The sequence below is a fragment of the Thunnus maccoyii genome, chromosome 3 (assembly GCF_910596095.1).
Source record: "Thunnus maccoyii chromosome 3, fThuMac1.1, whole genome shotgun sequence".
NCBI classification, from domain to species: Eukaryota; Metazoa; Chordata; class Actinopteri; order Scombriformes; family Scombridae; genus Thunnus; species Thunnus maccoyii.
The window spans coordinates 17,199,457-17,217,389 of record NC_056535.1 but is presented as its reverse complement, the minus strand read 5'-3'; the positions used below and the strand labels follow the sequence as shown (position 1 = coordinate 17,217,389).

The following is a 17,933-nucleotide window of genomic DNA, read 5'->3' as shown; positions in this document are numbered from 1 at the left end:
AAAGTCTTACGGCTCTAGGCATTGGGCAGCCCTGTAGTTTAACTGTTGAAGGTTTTTCATATAGATTTATTTATAGATCTTAGCTCTTAGTGTCACTTGTACTTATTCACATTTTGTTGATTTAATTAATTACTCAGTTTTACACGGTTAAGTGAGAACATTTTTGAGGTGATAGCAAATATATTAAAATTACAATTTTCAGTCTGCTTTTGAAGAGTGTTAATATTTAAACACATCTAATTCATGTCAGGGTGTATAAAACTAACAACATCTGGATACTCTTCTCCTTCATTCACTTTTTACTTTTTTTTTTACTTTTTCTGTTTACCTCCACATGTTTTCCATCAATGTGTCCTCATTCCTCCGGGCCTCTATTTACCTTTCTCTTGTTTTAAACTCTCCTTTCCTGTGTCTGTATCTGTTAAGGTTAATGAAGGAGGCGAGTGTGGACACTGTTGATGATGGCTTTAAGGAGAAGGAAATGCCAATGGAGAGAGAGTACCAGCGGGTCTCAATATCTGGAGAGGAAAAGTGCGGGGTGAGGAGCTTTTTATTAAACTTGTCTCATATGATTTCTGAATGATTTCACCAGCATTTTAACTACTTTCAGTGAGGTTTTTTCCATTAACACCCATTCTCATAATTTATATCTTCCCAGGTGCCCTTCACTGACCTGGTAGATGCTGCCAAGTGTGTGGTGAAGGCATTATTCATCCGGGAGAAGTACATAAACCGATCCATGCAGAGCTTTTGTAAGACCACAGCTCACGCCTTGCAGGACCTTGGGATGACGCCTCTGGAACAGGGAATCTATGATGATATACCAGAGACCCCTGTAGATGCTGGTATTACATGCATACACAAAAACATATTCTGTTACAATTTGGAAGAAATAGCAATTAGAAAGTGTTTATCAGGATTGAACTACATGCTGGAGGCATCACATTCTTGGTTTTGTTGAAATTCGCATGTATCCCAATGAAGACAGTAATTGCTGAGCCACATACTTTGAGAACTTTGTTTTATCTGTGGCCAAGACAAGGTGATTTTTGCTAACTCATGCAGTGACATCAGAAAAGCCTTTAATTAGACTTCGTCCTCTTTTGGCTGTCTTTTTGTTCTGTGAAAACCTGTTGATAGAGAGACTGTAAGTGTTTCAAGCGTACCTGGCCCTGTTCTGCAAGGGAAGCTTGCTTATTATACCTCAGAATACCAAGAATAATTGCATCAGCTCTAGATGAGGTGTGGAGTGTGTTTCCATTGGACTATAGTCTTTTCACTCTCTGCAGTTTTCCACTAAAATAACAATAGCTTTATTTCTTATTGACTTGACCATGAGTCAGCCAATTTCAAGTTAGGGTCCACTTCCCTTACTGCATTAGCAAGGTGTCTCAGCTCTCTGCAAGCTCATGTGGTGATATAATTACTGTAGGCTCAAGGCAGCATCACAATTTTCTCTACAAAGGGGCTTTATAGGACCAAAACTCATGCACATGTTCAAGCCTGAGAGTGCTTGGCAGTCTTTAACATGAGCCTTTTCAAGAAAATGGGTATATTTACTGATATTGAGACAGCAAGGAATTGCTGGATTTAAAGAGGACACGTACGCACACTGAACTAGTTGACAAAAAATTGACAATAAAGTAAAGGAGAAACACTCCTTAATTGTGTTTTTTTTAGGTTTTTTATTTTTCTTACCAAATCCAAAAGTAGATAAAATGAGAACAAAGTAGACACCAGAGGCCACTCTGTAATAAAAGCCTGTATAATTTTCCTCTTTTACCTGAGCAGTTACTGTGTCATTGTTAATCATTGTCATCATTCATTCATCATCGGTTCATCATTGTAATCAAGATATTTTTGTAGCATGTAACTTAATTAGTGTCTATCTCTTGTTTTCCCAGATGCCCCCGTCCACCCACCTGTTTCAGAGACACACCCTTACGACAATCAGGACCCCATGAATATGCCGGCAGACACAGGATATGGTTGCAAGATGGTGGATGGAGTAGTCCATGTCTACACCAAGAAAACCAACATGGACAAGTATGTGTCTAGTAATGTGTTTATTAATGTTTGCATAATCATACTTTTAGGTTTTAACAACTCCTCAACATCCTCCTTTTCAGAAGTTCAGAACTGGACCTGCCGTATCCTGACCTGAAAGAGTATATTGCAGATATGAATGTTATGATGGCCCTCATTATCAACGGGCCAGTGTGAGTGTTTGTTTTTTTACACTATCAGTCTGCAAATGTGCTTTTATCTCAGTTTTTAGCTTTTGTTTTGTTTTTAGCTTTATTTCAAATGTTGTATGTCCCTGTGTGTGGTGTTTACAGCAAGTCTTTCTGCTACCGTCGCCTACAGTACCTAAGCTCTAAATTCCAGATGCACATCCTCCTGAATGAGATGAAAGAGCTGGCAGCTCAGAAGAAAGTTCCTCACAGAGACTTCTACAACATACGAAAGGCAAGAGCCAACAAATAGCAGCTACTGCTGGCTTAACTTGTTTATCCGTCACTATGATTATGGGCTGTGCATAGTTTACAGAATCCCCTCAGTACAAAAACAATGTAGTAGCAGAATAAATGTCAGCCAAATAACTGAACTGCAGCGCAACTGTTTACATATTATGATGTAAATATTTTAATCAGACTTTGTGAAGTGAAAACAGTGATAAGTGGTACTGATCCTGGTATGGGCCCGGGAGTGAAGTCATATTTGCCACTCACATCGACAAAAATCTAAACCTTCAGTCAAATAAGAGGTATCTTTTGTGCCGTTGCTCCACTCTGTTCTGACTCCAGGTAGACACACACATACATGCATCTTCTTGCATGAACCAGAAGCACCTGCTGCGATTCATCAAGAGAGCCATGAAGAAATACCCGGAGGAGATTGTCCACATAGAGAACGGGCGGGGCCAGACCCTCAAGGAGGTGTTTGAGTCTATGAACCTGACAGCCTTCGACCTGAGTGTGGACACTCTGGACATGCACGCGGTGAGGAATGGCAGCAACAGTTCAAATATCTAACTATTTAAAAAGAAGCATATTTTGTATAGATAAAAAAATTCGATTTGACTGGATTTTTTTTCTCAACAGGACCGTAACACCTTCCATCGGTTCGACAAGTTCAATGCCAAATACAACCCGATTGGAGAATCCATCCTCAGAGAGATCTTCATCAAGACTGACAACCACATTGAAGGAAAATACTTTGCACACATAGTCAAGGTATGGAAAAAGTCATATACAATTGTTTTAACACCAAATAATTACAATATATACACAAACTGATACTTCAATATCCTTTGTCATTATTTATCCAGGAAGTGATGTATGACTTGGAGGAGAGCAAGTACCAGAACTCTGAGCTACGTCTGTCCATCTATGGCCGCTCCAGAGACGAATGGGACAAGCTGGCCCAGTGGGCTGTCAAACATCGAGTGTACTCTCATAATGTGCGCTGGCTTATCCAGGTGCCTCGGCTTTTGTAAGTAACACCCCAACTTGCTTTACTTTGAAGCTGAGATGTGCAGCATTTAACCTCTAGGTGTGATATTGATGAGAGTAATTCAAGAAGAAATTGTCAGAGCATGTTGTATACCAGGTGTTTTTGTAGAATCTGAGGACACAAATCTGTTCCAGAAATATATGAACATAACATAAAATGGCAGTTTTGCAAGATAAAAGGTTCTGTACTGAGTGAACCAAAACAAAAAATGAAATTGTTTGTGAGTGATATGATTCAGTCTGTGTTTTGTGTTATGTTCCTGTCTCGGGTGATACGAACACATCATAAGAAAAGCTAGCTCTTGTTCGTGGTCCCAGCCCACGTTAGAGGAAACAAACTAAAAAACAAGCAATAAAAAAAAAAACATTTAAGTAATATAAACGTGCATTATCCCCTTACAGTGAAATCTACATACAGTATGAAATAGATTCTCATAAGTTTTACAAAAACAAATGATCTTTGTAGTAACAAATTGTGTCACTGTTCTATATGCTATATATAGCTGTTTGTATCTTATTATAACAATCTCCATCTTTCCAGTGACGTGTACCACACAAAGAAGCAGCTGGCTAATTTCCAGGAGATGCTGGAGAACATCTTCATGCCTCTGTTTGAAGTCACGATCAACCCGCGCAGTCATCCTGAGCTGCATCTCTTCCTGCAGCATGTGAGTCACTCCACAAGAAATCCAAGCCATCATGATGATTCACACTTAAAGAGACTGATTGTTTTTTTGTTGTTATTATTTGTTTGTCAATAGGTGGTAGGCTTTGACAGCGTAGATGATGAGTCCAAACCCGAGCACCACATTTTCAATCTTGACAGTCCGCTGCCAGTGAACTGGACAGAAGAGGACAACCCACCCTACTCCTACTACCTCTACTACACCTATGCCAACATGACTGTGCTCAACCACCTGCGAAGGTACAGTATGGGGCAGCTGTATGCTTTTATAACACATGCGAATCTTTGATCCTTCATTTCAACAAAACAAACACAAAATAAACAAGATTTTAATTCATTTTTAAAAAAACATTTGTCTAAAACAGGAGGCGAGGCTTCCATACGTTTGTGCTGCGACCTCACTGTGGGGAGGCGGGGCCGATCCACCACCTGGTGTCAGGTTTCATCTTATCAGAGAACATCTCCCACGGCCTGCTGCTCAGAAAGGTCAGGACAACTTACGGGATTGTTTCCAGACGACTGTTGTGGAAATGTTTGGCTTTTACATGTTGAAATACTGTTGAATGTTGTTCTTATAATTGCTTTTCTGTGTAACATTCAAAAAACGTATCTGGAAAAAATCAGGAGGCTTTATCAGGCTTAAAATAGCTTAAAAAGGGTTAACACAATATCATGCACACCTGGACACATACAGTGCAATCTAATATAATATCAGTGCAGTTAATGCAACCTTTCAGGTTCTTAATTTTAAATTTTTGTTGAGACTTTGTCAGAGAGGAATTAATTCAATGTCATGGCAATTTTTGGTGACAATGTTGTATTGGATTGGACTGCATTATCTCTTGGGAAGCGGCAAGTGAGGCACAAATTATTGGGTCCACCTTGGCTTTCACTGATAGGTGTAAATTGACTTGATGCAGCAGGGCTGAGCAAAACAAGGCTGCCAGTCTACTGCTGAAGTCTGAGGCAAAGTACTCGCATCACAAAGTGGCTGTAGCTTGCAGCTGTATTTACTTATTTGTGTCTCTTTCATTGTCCCTCCCTCTCTCTCTTTGATATCCTTCAGGCCCCGGTGCTGCAGTATCTTTATTACCTGGCTCAAATTGGCATTGCCATGTCACCACTGAGTAACAACAGCCTGTTCCTCAGTTACCACCGCAACCCGCTGCCAGAGTACCTGTCAAGAGGCCTCATGGTCTCTCTGTCCACTGATGATCCCCTTCAGTTCCACTTCACCAAGGTCAGTACGACCATTTATTCACGTCTGCCAAATGAATAAATGTACGTTTGTCTGGATCTACACATGGCTTACATTGAAGGTACAAAGTGCAAAAAGATCATTGGACGTGACGAGGATGAAATGACATTTTTCTTGGTTTGTGTGTGTGTGTAATGTGTGTGTTTGTTTGGGCCCAGGAGCCTTTGATGGAGGAGTACAGCATTGCCACTCAAGTCTGGAAGCTGAGTTCCTGTGACATGTGTGAGCTGGCAAGAAACAGTGTTCTCATGAGCGGGTTTTCACACAAGGTAAAGTAGTATAGAGATTATTTTGTGTATTTAATCTGTTGACATAGTTAATCCATGTATGTGACACAGTCTTTGCACTGTTTTTTGTTGAACCCTTCAATGTGTCCCCATTGAATCAGGCTAAAATAATTATTGCTCAAAATTTACCAACAATTCTCTGTTGCAAACATGTCCAATAGTTCTGTTAGAGTTTATATTTTCCTTCTGTTTTTTACTTGTATCTCTGAGGTTCCCACTCATATATCTTCTCCTGACTTCAGGCCAAAAGCTACTGGTTGGGCCCCAACTATTCCAAGGAGGGTCCTGTGAGTAATGACATCCGTCGTACCAACGTCCCTGACATCCGTGTGGCATACCGCAGTGAGACGCTCTCCGAGGAGCTTCAGCTCATCATTCAAGCTGTACGCACGGAAGAGCTGGACACCATTGATGAGGAGGACACTCTGTCCATGGGCCCTCTCCCAGGACGCCACTGAAATCACAATCAATTAGTCCTCGTCCAGTGAATCCCCAATCCTGTGGTCCACCCAGCATGACACTGAAGAGCCGTGGTGTGGGAGCAAATCTGCTGTCTGTTCATCCTACTTACAGTATTAACACCCCTAATCATCACTATGTAGGTTATGCCGCACACTGACAGCCACACCACTACCAAAAAGCCAAGGATATGGTGCTGCCAGTGTTCTTCTATTTCTTGTGAGTCATTTTAATGTTGTAGGAGAGGATTCTAACTCCATTTATGGTTTAATTTTGATTAGAGGTTTTCCCCAACTCTTTTCCTATAATGCGTTGGAAAAGAGTTTCTATTGTTCTCTGTGACATGTCCGCTGTCAGTCAGCACGATGCAGGTTAGAGGGGATGACCTGACAAGAAAACAACAGCAGGGAAACACTAGAAGTCAGTGCTAAAGCCATTAAATGATCCTTGTGATGTTGTTCAGTGATATGTTTCACCAGATATATTACACAGCATGTAGTATCTCTGCAGTATCTGTGTACTACAGACACTAACAACCAGCACATTTCAACTTTCTTAACTGCAAACCTGCTCTGAACGTTGCTTCCACTATAGTCATGCTGCTTAACCAATGCATCTATCATCTTCATTATACAAACATATAATGAAGGAATAGAGATGCAGTTTTATTAGAATAACACAGTGGTGTTGTTGGTGAAGGTTGAACGTACCTACACAACAAACGTTGACACGTTTCATCTTTTAAGCCACTTCAGGGTGACTTAAAGCGTATATATGATATGACCGAATCAGTGAGTCCTAAAAATAAGAGGGAAATAGCTTCTTTCTGAATGCTGCAGTACTGACGATCAACCATGAATGGAGCTTGGTGTGGTTTCAGATCATTTATTTGCCAAATTGCACACACAGCATTATTCCTCCCTGATTTAAATGAGCTCAGAAATGAACAGAGAAGAGAGAAACAGAGAGAAGCAGACTTTCTGTGGTTGACTGCAAACATTCCATGATGCAAATGATACTTTTTAGCTGAAAATGAAATGAGTTCCAGTAAATATAGGAATGTATTGTGGTTTGATGGTATATTTCTGAGGTAGAGGAGATAATAGGAGCGAAAATGTGCATTGTGGATTTTAACCACAGCTTTTTTTTTGGGCACATGGATCTATTCACCATCATCCAAGGAAAACACCCGTGTACCTTTACCTCACTGTGGCCATGAAGATGTGGACCCTCTGTACCTGCTTAGGGCCCTGACCACACTCGTTCTTTCCCTGGTGGACAAACTAGAAAGTCGTGGCGTTTTTTTCCCTTTGCATGCAGTGCACTGTACATATGCACCAAGACTTCACAGTGCCTTTTCATTCTTAGCTTTTGGGCACTGCATGCCTGTCTCTATTCAAGCCGTTTTCATGTGTAAACTTTATGTTTTTATCACCTGCAACAAGTATTGCATCTTTTTTCCTCAGTGGTAAAGGCCTCTGTGCTGTTTTATCCACACCAATGGAACTGAGACCACCTGGCTGCATGCTTGGTGTAAAATAGCTTTTACCTTGGCCTTCGTTTGAGGAGGAACCTTGATTTTTTTTTCTTATTCTCTGCTTATAAGTGCTTTTTTTGCATGCATGCATGAATAATGAATGGCAGGAGAGAATGGGTTGTTTACAGCAAGCTGTGATGTAAAGCATCTAAACAAATTTAGGGCTGCCAACCAGCTTTTGAGTCAGAAATCTGTTTGAGAATATATCTTCAGCAAACATATTCAATCTCAGCATTGTTCACCATGTAGAAATGAGCAAACCATGCTGGGAAATGGTTAAGATTGTTGCATGGTTCTTGTAGCATTTTTTAAAAACGCACCCCAAATCTGATCAAAGCTGGGATCTCATGCCTCCAATTTTTGTATTTGTACACTCATCATGTTATTACACCACTCTAATTTCCCATCAAACTGTGAGCATTCTTCTTAAACCTAAATATCACATAATTTTTGATTCCAACACTAGGACTTCCAGTTTGTTAGGGGCAGGAAACGAGAATGCATCAGAAAATGTTGGCCTCTATCTGTAACTGTAACGTATAAGGACATACACGTTTGCTATAAACAGTAGATGATTAGAATAAAATTTCAGTTCAGCAAGAATACAGTAGCTTCTAGGTCTTTAAAGGGATACTGGAGTTGTGCGCTGAACATGGTGGAATCTGTGTGATTGTTGGATTTCATGTACAAAGTGTATTTTTTTAAAGGCGAGATATAGAGATAAGAAATTTTATATTCACAATATTTTGATGTCAAGGGTTGACACTTAGTTTTGTTGCTGTTGATTATTGTGGATTAGTATTATGTCATGAAAATAGAAGTTTTCTCAATATGATTTTATTGTTAGCCTAAGTATAGACTTAGCCTAGCCTAAGTCTGCTCTGCCTGTTTAATATCACAGCAGCCATTTTCCCTCACATTGTGAACTAGGCACATGGTTGATACCTCTTATTTAAAAGCCAAAAGTTGGCTCTACAGTAGCACGTCAGACACCAACCTCCCAACACACATACATACATAACAAAGAGTCTACAGCCTTGTTAGGTTATATTGACGCACAATGATGCTGGGAGCTAAACGCTAACACATTTTAGTTCAGCGTGATAGCACGTTAGCATTTGCTAATTAGCAGTAAACACAAGCTACGGCTGAGGTTGATGGGAATGTCATTAGTTTTCCAGGTATTTGGTCACCAAAGTATTGGACCAATTTAAACTTTGACCTGCCAGTGGCGCTAGAGGAAAGTTAAGTGATCACTTAGTAATACAAATCATCTTGAGAGGGACATTCATGTCTGTACAAAGTTTTATGGCAATCCATCCAATAGTTGTCGAGACATTTCACTTCAAAAAACAAACTCATAGTGGCGCTAGATTAAAAGGTGAAGGATTATCAAAGTCAGTGGGATTCATCTTTGAGGGACCATGAATGTCTGTTCAGAATTTCATTTTGATCCGTCCGTTAGTTACTGAGATATTTCAGTGTAGACCAAATTGATGGACCGACAGGCCGACATTGCCATCCCTGGAACCATGCTGCCAGCATGGCTAAAAAAAATGGACATTTATTGTATAGAGTTGGCTTTTCCTGGTTTTATTGGATGCAAAGACTCATTTCAACCCACCTTCCGTTAAAACAAGAAATATTGCACCTTTTACTTTACACCTTTTACAAAGCACAAAGTGTAGTCTTTATACTGTAATTACTGCAGCTTCATTTCTCTGTTGGCCTTTCCCAGTTTTAATGTTTAACAACTATCTTGTTGACTACTTTCTAAGACTTAGTGAGGGCATTATGGGATAAGTTCTTGATGCAGAAGTTAGGAGGTTGAGCGATGCCTCTGTTCAGTCTGGTGTGGTGTGTTATCACTGTTTTCATTGTCCACTTCATGGTTTCATATTGTCTGTGCACTCATGACATAGCAGTGCACCCTACCTCACAAATACTCTGTTACAGTCATTTTGCTGTTGCAGCTCTGTGTTGTCCTCAGCAACAACTGACACATACAAAGTTATCCACAAGTTAAAGAAAAGCAAAGAAAAGTCGAGATCAAATTTCTTGTATGACAACACAAAAAAAAACATGTTACTCAAATATATACGGTACTATACTCACAAATCACTGTCTGCACTGTCAGCTTGATTTACGTCTTTCTGTGTACTAACTTCACAAAGCATTAGTTACAAATACCCTGATATTCACACTCAAGATATTTTTGTGTTCAACTGATATTTTATCTTTGTTTTTACACAGTCTTGTTAGTTTTTGACATTTAATTCTGCCTAATTTTGTGTCCATTGATCTGTAGCCATATTAATGCCTGAAATGGATTGCCAGTGTTTTACAGATTCAGATGCCTCCGTTAAAGTTCATGTGTAATGTCTGAACAGTTAAATAAAGCATGTTTATTCACTAAACCTTTGTATTGTGTCCAGTATAACTTTTATTTACAGGTTACATAACAACCAAATAGATTAGGCTTTGTGCCCGCCCCATTTATTGTTACAGAATTCAGACAATTTGTTCTATAATATATAATGACTATAATGACTTTAAACCATTCTGAATGTATTAATTTACTAATATACATTTGCAAATGTGTCTGATTTGATATAATGAGTAGCATATTTCTTGTTAATGTGACAAAATGTAAAGATTTCAGACACTAAAGCTGATCTTTTACTTCATTGCTTTATATTGGTTCAAAGCTTATATTTTCTGACCACTCGTGACCTCTTTTGGTCCATGATGATTTCTTCTTCTCCATCCTCTTTGATGTCCTCTCACTGTATTGTTGGTCCCACTTAATAGACAGCCTGTAGTGTTGAAACACAAAACAGGAAGAGGAGAGTCTGTGTTTACACCAGCATTTATCAGTGGTATCATAATAAATCTCCAGACAGACAATGGAGACAAATGAAGCTGCACTGAGATCTGTCACTTACGGCCATAGCGGACTTGACCGCTTGTAACTGGAAGAAGACTCGGCCTCCTTCCTCTGGACACACTGTCTTCAGTTCCTCTCTGGTCATCCCCAGGAGCATAGAGCCGCTCAGCACGCCCAGACAGCGAACAGTGCTGCAAGAGAAAGAGTCTTCCTCAATATCAGGGGCCATCTTTAGCAGGAAAAGTGTCATTTTGACTTTAACGTGTTGATTTTGTGGTGGCGATTTCCCAAAGTAACTGCTGAAGTGCATTTAAAGCAACCACAATGTTGCACAGGTATTAAAAAGTTACAACAATACAACTGATACAAAGGAGTAATGCACAGTGTACGGTGTGTTGTGCAGATTCAAACACTAAAACGTTTTTTAAAATTAGATGAAAGAAGCACATGTTCAACAGTGTCAGTGTTGCAAAAACAAAACACTCGATTGAAGTTAAGATTTAGAGCATAGAAGAGATAAAAGGTCCCCATTAGATGAACTAAAGAGTATTGTGTTACAGTAGGGATGTGTGATCAGGAGCCAATCCATTTAATGCATTTTATTCTTTGATTGTCTAAAGCTGAAAAAAAAAGACTTTCAGCACTGACTTGATTTGGTTGTCGAATTTTAGGAATCAAAGATCAGATCCAGGTTTGTAGTTGATCATTTACAGTATAAAGCAAAAATGTACTGTATGTTTTAATAAATGGCAAGGGCAAATTTAGTTAGAAAGAAATGACGTGTGACCCTCCTCTTCAGCAGTCATGCAATTGATTATCTGTTGAAAGTATTAGAGTTTAAGAACATCATTCATGTATAGTTTTGTATCATCAGTGGTAAGAAACTGTTACAAGAGAAGCATATTCAGGGAGAATAAAACTGGACCGAGGATTGAGCCCTGTGCCAGAGGTTTACATTTCAGAGATAATATAGTGAATGTTTGTTATTTTTCCAATTCTTAGTGAACTTTAATATTAAGTTTGTCATGTAGTAGCAACGTTATCTTATGTCATTAAAGTAACTGCTCACATTTGTAAGCTCAGTTCCAAATTTTATGCATTACATAAAATGAAAAATTATTACACAAGTTTACTTGGTTGATTTTAATAATCTATTCAGGTTTAATAGTGTTGTAATATCTGTGTGTACTTACATTTTACTGAAGCCCTTGTCTTCGAGCCAGGCTTTCACATCTGCAGGCTTGGACTTCCTGGTCAGGACAGGAGAACCTCCAGTTTGCTACGAAAGTAGAGCGATAATGCACTTTCATTTGACTTAAATGTCACAGAGTTGTCATTCAGTTTGAAAATGATGAAGTTTAAATAAAACATTCAAACAAGTGAGTCACATTTCACATTTTGCAATCATTCTATATTATATTCTAATTATCTTTTAATTGTTTATTTTCTGCAGAAGTGGCAACATTTCTGCTCTGACCTACTCTGGTGAATGTCAGCCAAAAGGCCAAAATCTCTGAGGAGTGACATATAATTACACAAAAGCATCATTTGTGTATGAAGTAAATGCTAAATTTAGTGAAGTGCAGCTTGAAACAGTAATTGCATCCCCTCCATTTCCCTCAATGCTTGAGAAAACGTGTAATCTAAGACTGTCAACTCTTTCCTTCTTTGTGCGGACACTGCTTTCTGACTATTTCAGTTTTCAAGGCTTTCTGTAGTTTGCTGTGTGGTAACCACCTTGACAGGTTGTTCATCATCAGTCTCCAGGACATTATTGGGTACAAAGCCTTCCTCTCCCCTGCTGTTCCTCACTCTCCACCACTGCTTCGATGAGTCCAGCAGCTGTGGATAGACAAAGCAAAGACTAGATGTAGTATTCAAGAATTGTGGAGCTTTCTGTTTGAGTTGCAATGATTGCAAAATAGTTGATACAAAGGAGGAAAGAAGAGGAGGAGTAGTTGGTTCATGTCACTCATACTCACCTCAACTACCTCTCCTTTTCTGACGGTGAGCTCTCTGTGGTTTCTTGAGATGAAGTCAAGCATGACACGCATTTGCCGCAGGTTTGACTCACCTGAGCTGAAAAACACAACAAAGGGCAAGAAAAAACTTGAAAAGTTGGAGTTTTAAAATGTTCAGATTTTCTCTGAATTGTACTTATCTGGTTGTGCGTACCGTGCTGTTGGAGGTGGAGGCGATGTTACCCAAGCAGAAGTCTACACAGAGAAAGTAAATGGTCTTATTATGTTTATTTGTTTCTTCTTTTTCTTAACTTAAACTAGAATTAAAGGCCTGTGGGCAGTCATTATACTGACACACAACCTGTCCGTCTGCACTGGTCTCCTACTGAATGTTTTTATATGAAAGTTTACCTGGCTGGTTGCAGGTTTCTGACCTGCCTGTCTGCTCACAGGTTCCCTGGATTCAGGTGCTGCAGTCACCTTAGGAGGCTGCCAGCCATCGGAGAACTCCAGAGTGTAGGTTGGGATGTCCTCATCATCCTCTGGCCATTTGGTACTGGTCAAAAGCAATGTCAAAATCATTACTGGGATTGGACAGGGATATAGTTTGAGTGCATGTTTGGAAGAAGAACCCAAATCCTATATACAGTATATTATATATACAGTATATTCACATGAAATGTTGGTATATGGCTTACTTTACTCTCAGAAAAAAACATATTGCATAGGCACAGTATGACACATTTTTCCAAACCAAAGAAACATGCAAAAATGTTTAAAGTACTGTGATGCAACGTGGGTGTAAAAGTCAAACAGAAGTGTAATGAGATGAGGCTTAGATTTTGTTATTGTGCAGATGCTAAAAACAGCAGCAAATTTGGTCCAACACTGCCCAGTGTCCCACCTGGGGATGTTCCAGGCATCTCCCAGAGACTGCCACAGCTGGTCCTCTTCTGCAGAGGCCTCTTCACTCATGAGGCGGATACATTGAGGCGTCAGCAGAGGTGCCACAATTGTTGGTGGCAGATCCTCAGGGCAGTGAGGTACCACCTGGTTAACAAAAATATGATTAGAAAAAACAAGGGCAGTAGGGTGTTTGTGTGCAAATCTAATCCTGTTTTTAGGTCTGGTGCAGGGCTGCAGATTTACTAAAGCAAACAATTGGATAACATGATCCAACATTTACTCATAAATAGCTCATTTTACAACATATATATCACAGAAAATCCATTAATTCTGGAGTGAAGATTCCTGAACAAAATTTTAAAAATGTAATAATTAAGCAACACGAAAAAAATCAACAAGTAGAAAATAGTGTCAAAAATATTGTATGCTGATACAACTGAACTAAATCACACATGAAACCCTCTTAATAGGAATTACAATTTGTGATTTTGAACCAATTAAAATCTACAAGTTATTATCAATTCAAAAAATACATATATAACACATGTTCAAGTTTCTAAAAAATATATAACTATTAAGAATGAGTCAAATGTAAGAGATGTAATGACTTACAAATGATAATGCTGAGAAAAAGGAGTGGACAAATCCAGGGGCACTGGGATTACTAATCTTTCCATTGAGTTCCCCCTGTCAGAACAAAGACATTTTCATGTATCATAGGTAGCAACAAAGCTGTTATGTGTACTGCACATCACAATGTGAAGAGGAACAACACCAATCATGATAGTTTGTGAATAATATTAAGGACACATACCAGAAGGTTGAAACCACTTTTGATCTTGTGGAGACACCCTGCAAATTCTCCTACAGGCGGCATGCCGTCCATAACTAGAAAATCATAATGCACACATGACAAACATGCTTGGTACTTTTGTTAAAACAATTCTATATCTGTCCTCATTGTCTGCATTTAATTACCTTTTCCTTTCTTCTTTTTCTTCTTTTTCTTTGCATTTTTTGCTACTACCGCAGCTACTTGTCCCATGAAGACTTCAATGTCACTTAAAATATGATTCAAGATTTCCTGTAAAGAAAGACAGAAAATAAGTTCCATATTTACACATAAATATTTACCCACTGCATTTATTAAATGTTATAAAACAGACACTAACCACATTCCTGTCCAGCTCTGTGTATGTGCGTGGAGGAGGAAGAGGGTTCTCTTTAGTGGTGGAGGGCAGCGGTGTTGGTACCCGCCCTCTGGATGGTAAGGGCTCTTCCTCCACCTCCTCCTCCTCCTCCTCCTCGTCTTCCTCTTCCTCTGGATGTACAAGCAGTTCAGGTTCAGGGACATCATCCTCTTCTACAAGTGCAACCAAAACCAGATTGATAAGAGGCTAACATGATTTATATTCAATGCAGGAGTTGTATATGACCTGTCACAGTCTCACCATAGTCAGGTGAAGTCCACCGGGGCACTGGATCAACTGCAGGCTTTTGCTCTTTGGGTTCAGTTGTTGTAGTGTTACGAAGGTTTTTCATTCCTTCATGTCCTGCTATTGGTCCTGAATTGCTGCTTCAAAAAGAAGTGTAGATTGTCAAAATCAGCAAAGCTTCAAAGTGTGCTCAGTGACTTAACTGTAGGTTCTTACCTGATGCTTGAATCCTGTTGCCTTTGTGACAACACTCGTGAGAGATCCTTCTGAACATAGTCAGCCTGTACATAACAAGACATTCACTCATTTTGCTCGCCTCTCAGTCATAATAAATGCTGCTTCCAAGTTTTTGTTCTCACCCTGACTTCCTCACACTGGAACATGAAGACACTGGTGGTCTGTTTTCTCCCGGACTGGACTGACACTGTGAGCAGGGAGTTAAACACTGCAGCATTCAGCACAGCCTTTAGCTCCAGGATGTCACTGAGAGCAATGGACTCCAGCTCTTCCTGAAAGAAACACAGAGGTAAGATGTTGAGATATCGACCTCTGCAGACATATGGATGGGTGACAAAATTCATGGAAAAACCAACAAAAAGTGTCCCAAGAAGCTCCAAGAACAGCTTTAGTGCCCCTTGGCATAAATCCTAGAAGTCTATGAACTCTACTGAAGAAGTGAATCCAGTTGTTCCAAAAGATATTCCCTCATTATTAACAACAATAATAATAATAATGGTGATAAAACTATTTATATATGTATAACACATGCAATACAGTGTGATTCCAAAAAGCAAAATGGTGTGGCCTTGAGAATAATCCTTAGTAAAAGGCCACTTTATTGTGTCCTTCAAAACTTATATTGCCGTCAAAGATTACCTGCAGATTCATAGCCACAGATATAGTATTGAGAGAATGTGCAACGAAATGTGAAATGAGATAACCCGTGTTTTGTCCTGATTTTACTGGAAAAATAATGAGCTATTCATTTACTAATTCCTGAAATGCAATTTACAAGATTGTCGACAGGGGTCATATCATCAGATGAAGTACAGATATAGAGTCATCAGAAAAGATTGGGGCCCAGGATTGAACCTTGGGGCACACCACAAGCAATATTTACTCTTTCTGAATAGAATTCCCCAAGATAGACAAAGTAGTCTTGATCTGTTAGGTAAGACTTAGTCTGTGCCAGAAAGCCCAATCCACCTTACTATAAGGAGATTATGACTGACTGTATTAAAAATAGTGGTTTGATGATGGTGGTGATGGAAAGCACTGTCTAACACGTCAAATGAGTTGAGATCTGGTGACAGTGAAGGCCACAGCATGTAATTCTCATTATTTTGATACTCATGATGATTCAGTGACCCCTCATGTCTGGTACACAGGGGAGAGACCATTCTCATCAGATTTTTCCCTTTAATTTGTCATCAGGGTCTCATGTGGTGTTTACCTTAGTTTCAATGTCTGTGAGCAGCAGGTTGGCGCCGCGCACCTCCATCAGCATGTTCTGACCCCACACACGACCCATCCCATCCAGCAGCTTCAGCCGCTCCACACAGTCAGCGATGCTTCTCATCTCCTTCCCATCCAGTTCACAAGTGAACAAGTGCTGTAGCAGAGAGGCAATCACACAACATTAAACACGGCATGATTAAGAATGGGTCACATTTGTACGGATTATGTTATGATACCTCCACTCTGTACCGAAGTTTGTTCAGCATCTTGTTCATCGACACTGCATACTCCTTCCTTTGCACTGTTGACACATGAACCAGAGCTCTGTGTTAATCATAAAATTAAACAGAACAGATGTAACCACTTGTTAAGCACAGCAGAGTTAACTTACAGTATATTGACTTTGCACTGGGCGTCGACATACATGACAACTGTGATGACACCTCATCCATCGTGGAATAACCACTGGCACAACAAATGTAAGCAATTCACAACATTGATAATCTGCTGATGAATAAATCCGTGAATGAATCAATGAATGAATCAATCAACCACTTAAAAGTGTTAAATACATACTTAGACTGAATTGATCCTGCGTAGCTGCCGGTGTCATTGCCAAACGGACTGTTGCTCCTGAGCATCCTCAGAAATGAACTGATATACCTGCAATATCATGTATGAAACGATTTATGAGTTATTTAAGTGAGCTGACTCAGCAGCCTGCATTAGAAAATAAATCATCATCATGAATCATAAATCATTCATTTTGAGAGGTCTGTCGTGATGTCAGTCTTCATAAAACTTCATGTTGAATTTTAGTTGAGAAACACAACTTCTCTATGTGCTGGAAGTGAAATGAGTCTTTGCATACCACACTTTTGTTATTAGCAATAAATTCATAAATATAAATAAATATAATCAACAGCCTATTATAGTCACCTAGAAACACAACACTGGGATCAACCTAACAATGGCATCTTTGTGGTGCTGTTGAAGTATTTCAAGAGTTAACATATTTTAAAGAGACGTTTGACTTATATTACAAATGCATATGAAATGTGACAAATGATCTGGGCAAATACGATAAAACAAACTAAACTGATTAATACATATACAGTATACACATTTGATATTGTAAATCCAACACATCTTCTCTCTGAATTATAATTGCTGTAAAGATATGTTAACTTTAAAGAGTATAAGCAAGCTTATGGTCACGTAGACTTCATTATAATTGTCTTGAATGAGATCCATTCTCTCAGCAACTCTTCCCTATAGATTATTTCAAATGCAATAACAAAGACACATCCAGTTTATGTGGAGATTCACAATCACTTACCTTTGATGTTTGGCTGGTGAATGTTGCTGTTACTCCCTTATGTGTTATTTACCCTTCAGTATCTACAAGTTCTACTCATATTTTTAATCTTGTAGCTCGGCAAAGAACACCCAAGACTTCCTCATAAAGGAGAAGGACAAAGTCCACTGTCAGTAGCAAAGTGATCTGTGAAATACTGAGCCAACTCAGTTGAGGGTGTGAGAGA

The 17,933-nt window shown here is 39.3% G+C and overlaps 2 protein-coding genes across 9 annotated transcripts in view; one reads left to right on the top strand and one right to left on the bottom strand.

Annotated features, from left to right (window-relative positions):
• The window catches only part of LOC121891954 (AMP deaminase 2-like), a 32,588-nt gene extending 22,430 nt beyond the window's left edge, over positions 1-10,158 (top strand). For 7 of the 8 annotated variants that reach the window (XM_042404694.1, XM_042404706.1, XM_042404701.1 and 4 more), the window contains 14 exons: positions 427-538; positions 659-845; positions 1,905-2,046; positions 2,130-2,219; positions 2,340-2,469; positions 2,808-3,002; positions 3,105-3,236; positions 3,332-3,495; positions 4,057-4,183; positions 4,277-4,440; positions 4,566-4,686; positions 5,267-5,440; positions 5,617-5,727; positions 5,988-10,158. In XM_042404694.1, coding sequence (XP_042260628.1) covers positions 427-538; positions 659-845; positions 1,905-2,046; positions 2,130-2,219; positions 2,340-2,469; positions 2,808-3,002; positions 3,105-3,236; positions 3,332-3,495; positions 4,057-4,183; positions 4,277-4,440; positions 4,566-4,686; positions 5,267-5,440; positions 5,617-5,727; positions 5,988-6,203 — 2,065 coding nt within the window. In that variant the 3' untranslated portion in view covers positions 6,204-10,158. The remainder of the gene's footprint in view (positions 1-426; positions 539-658; positions 846-1,904; positions 2,047-2,129; positions 2,220-2,339; positions 2,470-2,807; positions 3,003-3,104; positions 3,237-3,331; positions 3,496-4,056; positions 4,184-4,276; positions 4,441-4,565; positions 4,687-5,266; positions 5,441-5,616; positions 5,728-5,987) is intronic. The other variant, XM_042404686.1, reaches the window with a different exon arrangement.
• A 73-nt stretch (positions 10,159-10,231) lies between these two features.
• eps8l3a (EPS8-like 3a) lies at positions 10,232-17,035 on the bottom strand. Its single transcript, XM_042404116.1, has 19 exons — positions 16,966-17,035; positions 16,781-16,854; positions 16,626-16,690; positions 16,385-16,543; positions 15,291-15,440; positions 15,148-15,212; positions 14,947-15,068; positions 14,668-14,816; positions 14,474-14,579; positions 14,310-14,383; positions 14,108-14,182; positions 13,494-13,639; positions 13,001-13,145; positions 12,804-12,844; positions 12,611-12,707; positions 12,366-12,470; positions 11,822-11,907; positions 10,687-10,819; positions 10,232-10,557 (listed from the first exon to the last, which is right to left on the bottom strand). The coding sequence occupies exons 1-19, from the start codon at positions 17,028-17,030 to the stop codon at positions 10,546-10,548; spliced, it is 1,869 nt and encodes a 622-aa protein (XP_042260050.1). The 5' UTR covers positions 17,031-17,035; the 3' UTR covers positions 10,232-10,545.
• Positions 17,036-17,933: the final 898 nt, after the last annotated feature.

Excerpts from the sequence above, each read along its gene's own strand:
- eps8l3a (XM_042404116.1), bottom strand. The coding sequence starts at position 17,030 with ATGCTCAGGAGCAACAGTCCGTTTGGCAATGACACCGGCAGCTACGCA. Across the intron at positions 16,691-16,780 it reads CAGTGCAAAGTCAATATACT|TGCAAAGGAAGGAGTATGCA; the intron begins GTAAGTTAACTC and ends ATGTGTCAACAG. Across the intron at positions 16,544-16,625 it reads AACTTCGGTACAGAGTGGAG|CACTTGTTCACTTGTGAACT; the intron begins GTATCATAACAT and ends TCTCTGCTACAG.